Source organism: Gavia stellata, chromosome 2 (genome assembly GCF_030936135.1).
Source record: "Gavia stellata isolate bGavSte3 chromosome 2, bGavSte3.hap2, whole genome shotgun sequence".
NCBI classification, from domain to species: domain Eukaryota; kingdom Metazoa; phylum Chordata; class Aves; order Gaviiformes; family Gaviidae; genus Gavia; species Gavia stellata.
The window spans coordinates 21505343-21518003 of NC_082595.1; the positions used below are offsets into that span (position 1 = coordinate 21505343).

The window sequence follows — 12661 nt, forward strand, 5'->3', positions numbered from 1 at the left end:
AAGTATAGAGAGCATCAGTTTCGCTATGTGCAACAATATCTGTTGAATACATGTTTTGTACAGTTTTCATAAGCAGAGTTGTACAGCTTCTGCACGAAACTTTAAAGCAATTTTACATCATGAACATATGATTTTAATTCCAAATATTTAAACTATGAGGGAAGCTCAGTGCATGCACAATTACCCGTTTTTCCTCTGTCTGCCACACTTAAAATAACATGCAGAGATTGGAAAAACAATCAGTTATACAAAAGGGAATTTTTTTTTAAATCAGGAACTGCTAAAATGTTATGGTTGTACATAACCAGTGATAGACATACAGCAACTACAGAACTCCAACTTCGAGCAGCAAAAAAAGTATAAAGCAGCATGCTATTAAATAAATCAGTATCATCTTAATATGCAAGTTCCAAAAATTACAAAAGCATTTTTTCTTACGATACATTTAAACATGTGCAATTTACCTGTAATGCCTGGGCTAGAAGGGTTAGATAAGGGCTTGGTGCCTTCTGATGACTGTTCTACGCTTTTGGAAAGGGATCCATCTACGAGTATATCAGCTTCATCTATGTCATCGCAGGTCCCTCCAATCTGAAGGAAATGAAGTTCTCCACCTAAAATCATCATGGACAACAAAATATGAAAGTTTAGAAAGGCATACAGCTAAATTCAACTCACAAGACAGGCTTGTAGTTGAAGAGCTATGCAATTACGGCAGTAATCATGCAGGATCTGAAACCAGTAAGATTATACAGGAATACTCATTTCGCTTTACTACTACAAATTTTTTCAAGGTAAATGCAAAACAGAACTACAAAATCACTGACTCCAGTTGTGAATGGCATCAAAGGAAAAAAAAAATATTAGGGGGTAGCGGGGCTGAAAGGAAATTAGCTAAGGGAACCTCAATAGAAACCCAAAATCATAACCATTATGACACTTTCCATAATCCAAATCATGCTTTTAAACAGAAAATATTACAACATGTCAACTGAAAGCCTACACGACCTCATTTGTACAGGTTGCATAAATTTCCTTTTAAAGTTCAGTATTTGAGAATTAAAAAAATCACTTCCCCACTGAACTCTCCTAAGGGATTCTTCACATTATTTCATGAAACCTGGAATTACAACACTGATCAGGTCAACAGTCAAAAAAGCAGGTCCAAAATTTTCAATAGACACAATGTTTTGATGGAAGCTTGAAATCATTCAAGAGAGTTGCCCATTATACACCACTGCAGATATACATAGATGAATTCCGTCATTTACAGAGAAGTCACCAAGAAGGACTGCTCAATTTTACATAAGGCTGGGGGAAGAGGAAGGGCTGTTAACAGTTTCAGAAGTTACAAAAATCCTGATCAGTAGGATTTAAATAGAAAGGAAAATGCTAGGGTAGGCCTTCCGTAGTTTTTCTGAAAATTGATTACAGACTGTCCTTCAGCATCTGACAAATGTTATGACAAACTTTGTTATGCAAATTATCCAGGTAGTCTGAAACAAACAAACTTGAGATAATATACATAACAAAAACCCAAGATAAAAGCATAATCAGCAGGTACATGTTCGGCACTGTGAGGGGAGCGAAACAGAGAGCAATAGAGAGGCACAGCAAGGCAGACAGCAAGTGTGAGAGGCACAGAGAGAAGATGCATGAAAGGCACAGAGAGAGCTGGTACAGGTGTTCTTTCTGGATCTCAATAAGAAAGGCGTGACAACAAATGACTTAATGAAACAGCTGTTTTAACAAGAGAGAATAAAAAGAGGAAAATAATAGCTCAAATGACCAAAAAGGAAAACCCACCTGGGGTCTCGGTGATGCGCACGGAAGCAGGGCTCCCAGTATCTGAAGGGATGTGAGATTTTCTCACTGTCTATATTTCTCTTTTTATTCTGTCTTATTAAAACAGCTATTTCATTAAGCCATTAAGCCATTTGTTGGTGGGGCCTTTCTCACTGACATCCAGTAAGAAGCCTGTACCACCCCTCTCTCAGCCCCAACCCACCCACTCCCGGTGCAGAACAGTACATCCCAAGTAGATCCCATGAGTGAAGGGGAAAAAAAATAGTTCTAGCAAATAACACTCACAATGAGTTTCCTTGAAATTAAACAGCTCACAAATGAGCAATTTTCCACAAACAAAGATAATTAGGAACACATTAGAACACACAAACCTTGACAGCTTCATGTGGTAATAAGCCAAACCTCAGTTTGTTTCCCATTCTGTTTACTGCTCAAAAGATCAATGATCAGAATGATCTAACGATCAAAACCAGATAATCTCCTGCCCTGGAAATAAGTACATCCTCATGCAACGGAAGTTCAATATACTGACTTGCACCATCTGCCAGTTTTACGGCTCACAGCAGGAGAAACGCTGAAGAACTTCAGGAAGTTGTGGGGTTTTCTAAGGCAAAGTTATGCCAAGGTCTCACTTATTCTGTAGACGGTTGGGTAGAGTTTGGTGTTAAAGAAACAAAACCTTGGTTCTCAAACAAAGTTTCTGTCACTAATTAACAGCAGCAAAACACATCCTTACGATTTTATCCATACTACAAGAAGAAGAGAGTCACAATCCCTGCATTCCTGAAAGACTCCAGCAGTCTTCCAAAAAAAATTCTGTGCTAAACTTGAGATATCTCACTTCCTCATACTTGTTTTTAAAAAGCTTCTGTAAAGAAGTTTATCATGAACTTCAGTTATACAGTATTAGCCTATAAAATTATTAGTGCTTATGCACACTTTCCAAAACCCTGCAGGTGGCTTTGCTTCTGTATCACAAAGGAGGCATTTGCTCTCATACAACATCCAAAGACAACCTTTCTGATGATGCATGCTTAATTACTTCATTTCAAAGATACCACAGTTGCTACAGTCAGGTGCCAGGAAAAAAAAAAAATCTGTGCAAAAGTCAATACTATATTTTTTTTTTCCCTTTTTTTTTTTTTTTTTTGGCATTACTTCTGGCTCATGGTATGCACTACTAGGCTGAAACAGTGACTCATCTGGTGCTTTCTCATTCTAGCCAGGTAGCAAACATCATAAGCAGTAGTTTATCTGAAGACTTCTCTGCTTGTATCACTTTGACAGAGGCGATAAATGCTTCTGTTGCACTACCAAGAAGATATGAAAGCTGACACTGACTTACTCAGTGAACACACGGGAGAATAATTGGAAACCAGCAGCATTATACTTCCTGAAAATAACAGGTAACACATTCAAAACATCGTTAATTTAATTCTGAATTGTATTTAAAATCTGTAATTTGCTTGGACTCAAGAACCTGGTGGGTTATACAAACAGAACATAAGAATCATAAATACAACCAAATAAATCCCAAGCTTCCTTCTTGCAAAACAGTTTTTGGTTCCAGGAAAGGAGCATTGGCACAAGTTAGAGAACATGTCAGAGACTAAGCTACTGCAGTCAAAGCCAATCTGGTGAAGTTTTCCGTATCCTGAACATATCCTGCACTCTGGCAGGAGTCTGGAAGAGTGACACAATTGTCAATAGCAAATCACAACACAAGGACATAGTCGAACGATACCCAAATAGTTAAAGGAATTAAGAAAACAAAGCCATACCACAGGAAACTATCCACTAAACAACTTACAGTCCTCCTTGTCTCACCACTGGGCTGTACAGAAAGGGTTAGCTCTAAACATACTAGTTCAGAACACTTGAAAAGTGTCCTCAAGAAAGCTTCCCCAAAACCTCACTCCAACAGAATTTACACTGTTCTTGGAGATTTCAGCTGTAAAATTCCATCCCAGCTTATGAAAAAATAGAATGCAATTGAATAGGGACAAGTGAAAGTTACTATGCCTAGCAAGAAATAATTAAATGCGCTATTATGGGATGAAAAAAAAATCAGCTAGCCAGCAGTTCTGTAAAAGAGGCTCTTGTGGGTCAGAAGATAAACCTGATTAAATTTCCTGCTCAAAAGTGCAAACATCCTATATGTATATGCACACACGGTATGTACAAACTGCAGAGCTGCTAAAGAATTCTTCTGTTCCATTCAAAGACATCTGTACGATTACTGGGCCTAGTTTTGGGTATGACATCAAGAAGCATGTGGACTGACTTGAGCAGATCCTTTGGGAGGGGAAAGTAAGGGGTTTTTTTCTTTCTAAGTCCCTGAGGAAAGTTTAAAAGGATTGGATAAATTCAGCTTAAGAAAATAAATGGTTGGAGGAGGACAGTACCTAAATTAACTGTCTTCCCCTCCTTTTTTGAAGCAATGTCTTTGTCATCTTCATAAAGGACAGTAGCGACTCCAATCAGCAAAGATGATACAGGCTAAACACTAGAAAAAAAACCAAATCATCATCAAGGACAGCACGCAGTAGAAGAAATTTTGTGAGTAGGCTGTTAAATCTCCATGTTGAAGATCTTTGAAAACAGGCTGATCAGTACTCTACTTCTGAATGGGTAAGTGTAATTGATCCTTACTTGAAGTGATCTCTTAGCATCACTTCCAACACTAATTCTGATGTGGAAAAAACTCGACCTCTCCCCAATTCCATTAGACCCCATTGCCTATGAAGTTAGAAAACTGAAAACACTAAATTGATTCCTGAACTTCAAATACACCAGTATGCAAGGCTGTCAAAGCCTAATGACATGGAAGACATGGAAGAGACAAGTGATATCCAAACAAAACCAGAAAAAGCCCTGCAGAGAGTAATTAATACACTATATACAACTCAGGAGCAAGAAAACTGTTATAATTGAAAGGGACAAGACTTGGGGGAATTAATTCTCAAATGTATGCAAGTACCATCCAGTTCTGCCAGGCTTGCAACAAGAAATATTAGCATAGACAACTCACTTTTGACATATGAAACTCCAGTCTGAAAAAACACACTTTCTCCAACAAAGGGGAGTGACTAGATAAACTCTTATTATAATGTAATACTGCAGGCAAGAATTTAGGAGAATTATGTACATAGAAAAGAACATTAAAAAAAGAATAATCACAAAACAGACACCTAAAGAAAAAAGTGCTTATAAATGAAAGTGTAAAACAATCAGTAAGATACAAATGTACATTACGGGTTACATTCAGTGTTCGTGGTCTTCTTTTACAGCTTCCAACTCTGACTAATTCAGAAATAGACAATATCCAAAAGAACTGATCCAGTGTGATCTAGGAATCACCATGTGCGAGAAGCTGATTATGGAACTTCCATTAGAGCTGGGTCTTTTTGTCTGTCAGCTCTGAAGCAATATAGGCAGAAAAGAAAACTGCTAAAACGAAAAAGCACTGGAGTTCTTTCTTATGATGAAAACAAGTAGAAAAACTACTTCTTTTCCCCTGCTTTTCCCCAAACTACTTCCAAATAATAACTAAACCAAATGAATTTAGGGAACTACTGAAGAACCACTTCCAAATGGACTTTCTGTTGAGCAATTTTTTGCTAGATGTAACGCAAAGACAAATACTAACATTTTCAACAGGACTCAGCAGGAAAATGATTTACTGTAAAACCTTCATTCAACACAGACATTCAGAAACTAGATTTGTGAAAGAATTAGATTGCAAGTTTCAGGTGAGCACAATCCAGGAATGCTTCTCTCACTAGAAGGAACTCAAGCACTCAAACAGATCATACAGATTTTAACACCTACTCAATCAGTCAGTCTGGCAGGGAAGTACCTGCTTCACCACCATGAACTTTTCCACTTCTTGTAGCATTTGCTTGAAATGCCACCTCACTTTCCTACTCTATAATAGTTCTTCAGAGAGAGCTTCAGACACTGAAGTTCATAACTTGACAAGGGAGAAGAGCAGCAGCAGCGAAAGGCAGAAAATTGACAATTCTTAATGATCTTTTTAAAAATACTCACAGAAACACAAGTACGCACAATTTTCAAAACTGCCAAAACAAAATAGAAGCAGAGATTTGCACCTTTATGTTAGATAAAACAGGAACATTTCAGATATTTCCAGCTCATTCCATATTCTAAAGTAAAGGTCAACAAAATGGCCTGAATAGCAAACACAGCTACGCAGCTAAACTAAGGAAACAATTCAAAACAAATCCAACAAAAGAAAAAAGTAGAATGTATACTGTGGACAATTTTCTTAAGTATTTTTTGGTAGGACTGCAAGTTAAAAAAAGAAATATAACTAGATGAAAACTAAGATATAAAGAAGGCGGTGACAACTGTAGCTCTGGAAATTTATGGACCCAATACAAACTGTATCTGATCCTCTTAAACACCAGATAAGAGGCTTCAAATATCATCAGAAGACCACCCTACAGCTGTAACCCTATTCAAAAACAATACCTGTCAGCCTACTACATCATTTTATAATAAAGAATTTACTTTTTTTGGATGCTACAAAAGCAGAACTTAAGCTGTTTTATATTAATAACACAAGACAAAACATTTAAAACCCCCATATGATAACACACAAAGCACTACTAATAGGGATATTAACTATAGTCTACCTTGGCCAAGGGGAAGAGAAGAAAGCAAAATAGAAGAAGACTAAAGTCCACTATGTTTGCTTAACAGAACTGGAACCAAGAATACACTTGCACACTTCCTCCCAGAGGTCAACTGCAGGTAATCCTTGCACAAACAGAGAAGCACCTGAAGCTGACACCAAGAGGTAACATTTTGAAGCGGGATAAGAATAATTATTCCCAGCTCACAAAGATGGATGATGTCAAATGCAGGTCTAAAACATCTTTACATAAAACCACTCAAAACCTGAAAGACCCATTCACACAGAGGTTTCTTTTCAGTTATATCTTAAATATAGCTATGGGAAACATTATATGATCTACCAATGAAAATAATATGTCAACAAGCAGGAGCAGCAGAAAAAAAAAAAGGCTATTCTACATCCAAAACTTTCAGACATTAAAGTACCTCTTTGCCTACTCCCACCATTCAAGCAAGTAAACAAGAAAGAATATACTGCTCAGCTTATATTCTTGAATAGTTTTCCAACAACATGCAAGCATTTCCAGTGCGTATAGGTTCCAAATCTTCTACTTAACATTTTCACTTATGTCTCTGCACTACAAGCTACTTGCTAGAAGGATTAATGTTGAATACATCAGTGAATATAGCTACTCTACTTTCAACACATATCTTCCTAACACTGTCAGACTGCAGGCACCATCCGATACGTGGCAGTAAATACAGAGGAGCAAAGACCTCAAAGTGATTTTGGAAGAAGCCTAACAAAACTGCATTTAAGAAAAAATAATAATAATAATTAAAAAATAAATCTTCAGCCACCTAGCAGATAAGCAAGCAATTTTATCCACTTACAACAAAAAGATTAAAGGATGATTATGATTCAACACAACAAAAATTATGCAAAACCTATTCCTTACAAGTTATTCAAATGTACAGTAAGACATAGGATAAAAAAGTTGTATCAATAGTTGAGCTTTTTGATTTGTTTTTTCTTTCAGTATTCCTCAGTTTTATGCAGTACAGTTAGTTATAAATATTTAAGATCAAGTAATTCTTTACAAAGCTTCATATTTTGGCACAAACATTAGGACTCTGAGGCTTCAGAGATATCTAGTATCAGACCCTGAAATCCAGACTTCTAATGGACATTGGTCCCTAAATATTTATGATGGCTTTGGACTTAATTTCTCAAAAGTGAGAAAAATTATACCAGGAGAAGTAACTGAAAAGTTAAAAAAGGAATAGAAATTGAAAGCTTCTGAAGACATTCAAACAATGAAAACAATGAATTCTGAAGTTCATTCTAATTTGGTTGCAGAGCAGAAAAATCAAGTTCCAAACAGAGGTGCAGTGGGTGCAAATGAAAGATAAGAATAATCAATGAATAAAAAAAAATAAACTAAGAGTTATCCAAGTACTATATTCAAAAGAGGAAACCTGAGGGCAGAGGGATACCTGTGGCATATAGGACTACAGAAGAAAAAAACCAAAATCTCAGTCATCTTAAAGGCACGAAGAACAAAGGAAGTCAAGCAAAGCTATTTATAAATTACTATATGGATATTATAACACTCTCAGGCAGGAAAAAATACAGAGATATTTACTGAAAAAGCAGAATGATATGCTTGTCTATTATGAGGAAGATGAAGTATTCCCCAGTCAGTAACAGAGGTGGTGGTTATCTAGGCAGAAGAGACAAATACTCCTACACACACAGAGTAAATGCTCCCAACTCAACAGATGTGCATATCTTACACTCAGGGTCCCAAAACAGGTTTAGATAATACCAAATGCTACAAGAATATAATTAACATACACGCTAACACTGGATGGGAAAGTACTGTGCACAGTAACAATAAGCCCTTTAACTTTTATCATTACTCTTAAAAAACAAGACAGACAGCATAGGTATGATGTAAGAAAGAAATTAATAGTAGCACAATTCTGTAAAAAAACCTTAGCAAGGTTTGGTTTTTTTTAAATTAGATTGCAATTTGATTAGCAAAGTATAGGTAAAAATATTATGACATGGATATGATATACTAACAGTTTTCAAAGGCAATTAAACTTTCAGTTAGAGTTCCAATTTTAACTAGGAAAAAGCATGCATTATTAAATAAAGCTAAAACAGTTTAATAGACATTTCTTCAAAAGCAGTTACGAAAAGAGAACAGTTTAGTAAATATGAATGTTTCCATTGTGAATCTGCAAACATCAATACTAGTTGCTAACATGCAATTTTTCATCCATATAAAAAAGCAAATCTACAACCTCCACTGCTAAAACTCTTGGTAGGTAAGTGATAAACACAGGGCCCTTAACAGACATGAGATTTTTACAATAAGCTTGACTTTATCTGTTGGAAATAACAGGTAAATCTGATTTGAATTTAACAACAGCTCATAGAAGGACTGTGTAATCAACATGACACCATCATGAAAGGAGGAAATGCGTCAATTTAAATTCTTCTAGTAGAGATAAAGTTCAACATGATATTGGTGGGAGTTAATCTGAAGTGTGTGAACCATCCCACCAGCTCAGCTCCTCTGAGACGCTAAGCGTTCCCACCAGACCTGCATTCAAGTGCAGGAGAACTAAATGAGACATTTGTACATGGAGGAACTCAGCTGGATGACAGCTAGACCTGCTTCCACTGCCCCAATGTGACACAAGGAAGCGGGGAGGTATGTGGTGGTTTAGGGACTTCTACAAAGTAGCAGTTGCCTGGACTTGAGTTACACTCCCCTCCTACCTGCCCCTTTCCCCCAAAATGTCTTAGTGTTCGTTTTGAAACAGATTTAACAATCCTGCATGGATAGTCTGGCTCTCCTGCTCAAGAAAGTGTAATCCCAATTGCAAAAGGCAGAAGCAGAACCAGCAGCCCTATCTGAAAGAAGATACAACTGATCACTGGAATAAGGTATAAAATTGTTATCTTCTCTACCGTCTTGAATATTGCCTATTACAGACAGGAGACATTTTTCTGAAACATGGATCTAATTACATACAAGAATGACTTCTATTTTTTTGGATTTAAGAAAATCTGTGCCTCTACAAGAACAAATTTACTGGTACACTGGACATACCCAAGAGTCACTCCCATTTTAGAGATTAAAATCTACATTTAAGATGAGGAATTAACTGGAGTCCATGCTCCCTATAACAGAATTGAACTGTACATAAATTCAATGGAATTTGCCTAATACTATTTTGAAACTTAGACTCTCACATTCTATAATATAATCCAAATACAGTCAAATCAAGCATTAAAAAAAAATTTTTAAAGAAAAGTCTTACCTTTGGTGCATGCACATAATCTGTCTGTGCCCGAACAGTATATCACAGAGACAAACATATCTGGTTCCTCAGTGCCCTCTTTTCTAGGTGGCTCCACTTTGGCCAGAATTTCAAAGGTCGAAAGATCTAGTATTTTTACATATCCTCCCTGAGTAGTTATTACCAGGTGCCCAAGAGTAGAGATCTCAGATCTTCTCTCTCTCCCACTGCCATTTTTAGAAGTTAATTGTATTTCCTCTACAGGCTCCTCACAGTCATCCTCTCGATTATCCAATATATCTGGTGGGAGCAAAATCATTGAGGTAATTGTGTCTTGGGGATCTTTGATATGCTGGATTTTTACTGGTTCCTCCTCTAGAGTAACTATTCTAGTGGCATAATTCATCTTATAAAGCACTAGGTATCCACCACTAACACTTCTCTGTTCAGGTTGAATTATTAAAGGAGTTGGTACATCTGCTGGTGACTCACGTTGGATTACATCAATACTCGTGCCATTCACTACAGCAAGACTTGATTCTAGTTCCCCCTTCCTTCTATTACACAGTGCCGAGTTTAATTTATTTAAATTATTCAAGGCCTCTACTTGATTTATTGCACTCAGAGATTCGACAGGACAAGTCCGCAGTCCTACTAACAAATGAACTCCATCTGCACAAGGAGTGATTGAATCTACACACAGGTTCTCCTCCTCTGCAAACTTTGGCAGACGCAGGCACTGAACCAAAGTCCCAGGCTTGGGAACCATAGAGCTCCACTTGTCCGAGTCCGGAGAAGTTAGGTTGGCTGCAGCATCTGCAAACTGCTGAATGTAAGTCACAGGGGGATCCTGTAACAGCAACTGTTCCTGACTGTCCAGCTCCATTTCAATGATCTGTGGAACTGTAAAACCATCATCATGCATACTTTTACTCATAATATTGTTCATCTGTGAAAATAGTTTTCCTGCTTTTTCATCAGACTCCTTAATGCTGTATAGCAGCAATACAGGTAAAGTCCTCCTTACCAGAGGGGAATTCAGTTCTGAATTAGTGCAGGATTCATTGTCAGTTGAGCCCTGTTCCGAGACACTCTCACCTCGAGTCCTACTTAAGCCATCCAGTGACCTCTGAGAGTTACTGCTAACAGGAGAGGTAGCAGGTGATTTGTATGTTAATAGACCTCCAGCTAATAAACAAGGAAAGGGAATGTTGTGTTGTTCTAGATGTTTTTCCTTCATCTTTTCACTCTTACAGTTGGCCAAACAGGGATTTGCCCCAAGTTCTTCTAGATCCTTAACCGTGTCTTCCAGAACATTTGCAACAATCTCCCACTGAAGTTTTTCAGGTTGCTGAAGAATGCTGAGAGCTGTTATATCAAGGCTGACTTCCATAGTTTCTTTTTGTGATGTATGCCCTTTAAAACAAAAATGTTTAACATACTATATGTTCAAAAAAAAGGCATCATTTGCATATATTATGGACTTATCCTTATAATTAAGCAAAAAGTCACCGCTCTACAGTTTCAATATGTTAAAACATTCTGTATGTTCAAGATTTTATAGTCAAGAAACAATAAGAGGCCCAGAAACATTCCTTCCATGTAGACTAACTGTTCTCCTAATTTTATCAACAAGACTGAAAATAGGACATTAGCCTTTGTAACAAGTCTCACAGTAAACAGCATTAACTTTCTACCAATTATTCTACTTAGGCTAGACCACCATACTGAAATCCAACCAATCTAATCAACTCAATTCATGTTCTGCCATATATTATTCCCCTTCCTTCCTAGACAATCCAGTACCATCAAAAATCTGCAATTCTGCATATTCATTCTACAGTCTTAGTTGAAAAACATGTCATTTTACTCTAAAACTTGATACTTCCCACCACGTAGCAGACTACCTCAAACTATTATAAAACAAAACTCAGTAAAAACTTAAAAGAGATAGCCTGATCAAATTAAACAGTGCTGCAAGAATTAACAATGAATCAGAAGAGTTCAACTAGGTAATATAGAGATTTAAAAGACTACAAAGGACACCGTATGAACCCAGCTTAAAAGAGGTGATTTAAGCATAAATGACAGAAAACCATCTTTGCTAATGCTTTTGTTGAAAAAAATCCTTTTTACATCTCAAGTCTATTTCCTTGTGTGTATGCACATGCACATGTTCTTTTTTTCCCCACTTGCAGATCCTTACTCAAAGATGTAAACTGCATTACGGCAAATAAGCATGTGATCCTCTCTCTCATCAAAATTTAATTCAGCCTTTAAGAAAACAACACAAGAACATCATGCATAGCACTGCTATGCTTCCATATGAAATCTTTATTCAGGAAGAGAAATATACCCACAGGGAAACAACCAAGATACAGGAACTCTCTCTGGCAATCCCCTGAATTTGAAGAGTTTTGTACAGCTGTAATTTGTTCCCGTTCTAAGTAATTTCTTTTAACTTGGTTTGTGTGTTTTATTGACAGCAAGATAAGCAATGCTTGTTGTCAAATAAGACATTTATTAACCAACAAAGTAGGGTTTTTCCTTTCTCCTGTATGTAATCTCTCCACCACACAAACAGTGACTTAAATATTGGCATTGCTTTCAAGGTCAATCTTTTTTGTTTTTTCTAATACAGTGAATATAATATCTTTTGCTTTTGACAGGTTTTTTTAAAAGCCCAAGAAGAACAATTTCCCTCCTGACCTCTAAACTATTAGATGGATCAGATATAACCTACCTGTCACAGATTCCGATCTGGAATGCTCTTCACTGTCTGAATCCTCCAGTAGGTCATCACTGAAAAAAAAAAAATGCATGAATGATGCCATGGATGCTGTAGCTGCATTCTTATCTTTAATTAACTTTTTTTAAAAAATTAGTAAAAAATAAAATGTCTATTATAACCTGGCATTTCTTTTAGTCAGCACTGTAC

The 12661-nt window shown here is 36.8% G+C and overlaps 1 protein-coding gene across 1 annotated transcript in view; it reads right to left on the bottom strand.

Moving 5' to 3' along the window:
- The window catches only part of BIRC6 (baculoviral IAP repeat containing 6), a 193425-nt gene that overhangs the window by 154082 nt on the left and 26682 nt on the right, over positions 1-12661 (bottom strand). The window contains exons 9-11 of the mRNA XM_059835694.1: positions 12467-12525; positions 9745-11139; positions 465-614 (exon numbers count right to left, since the gene is read on the bottom strand). Coding sequence (XP_059691677.1) covers positions 465-614; positions 9745-11139; positions 12467-12525 — 1604 coding nt within the window. The remainder of the gene's footprint in view (positions 1-464; positions 615-9744; positions 11140-12466; positions 12526-12661) is intronic.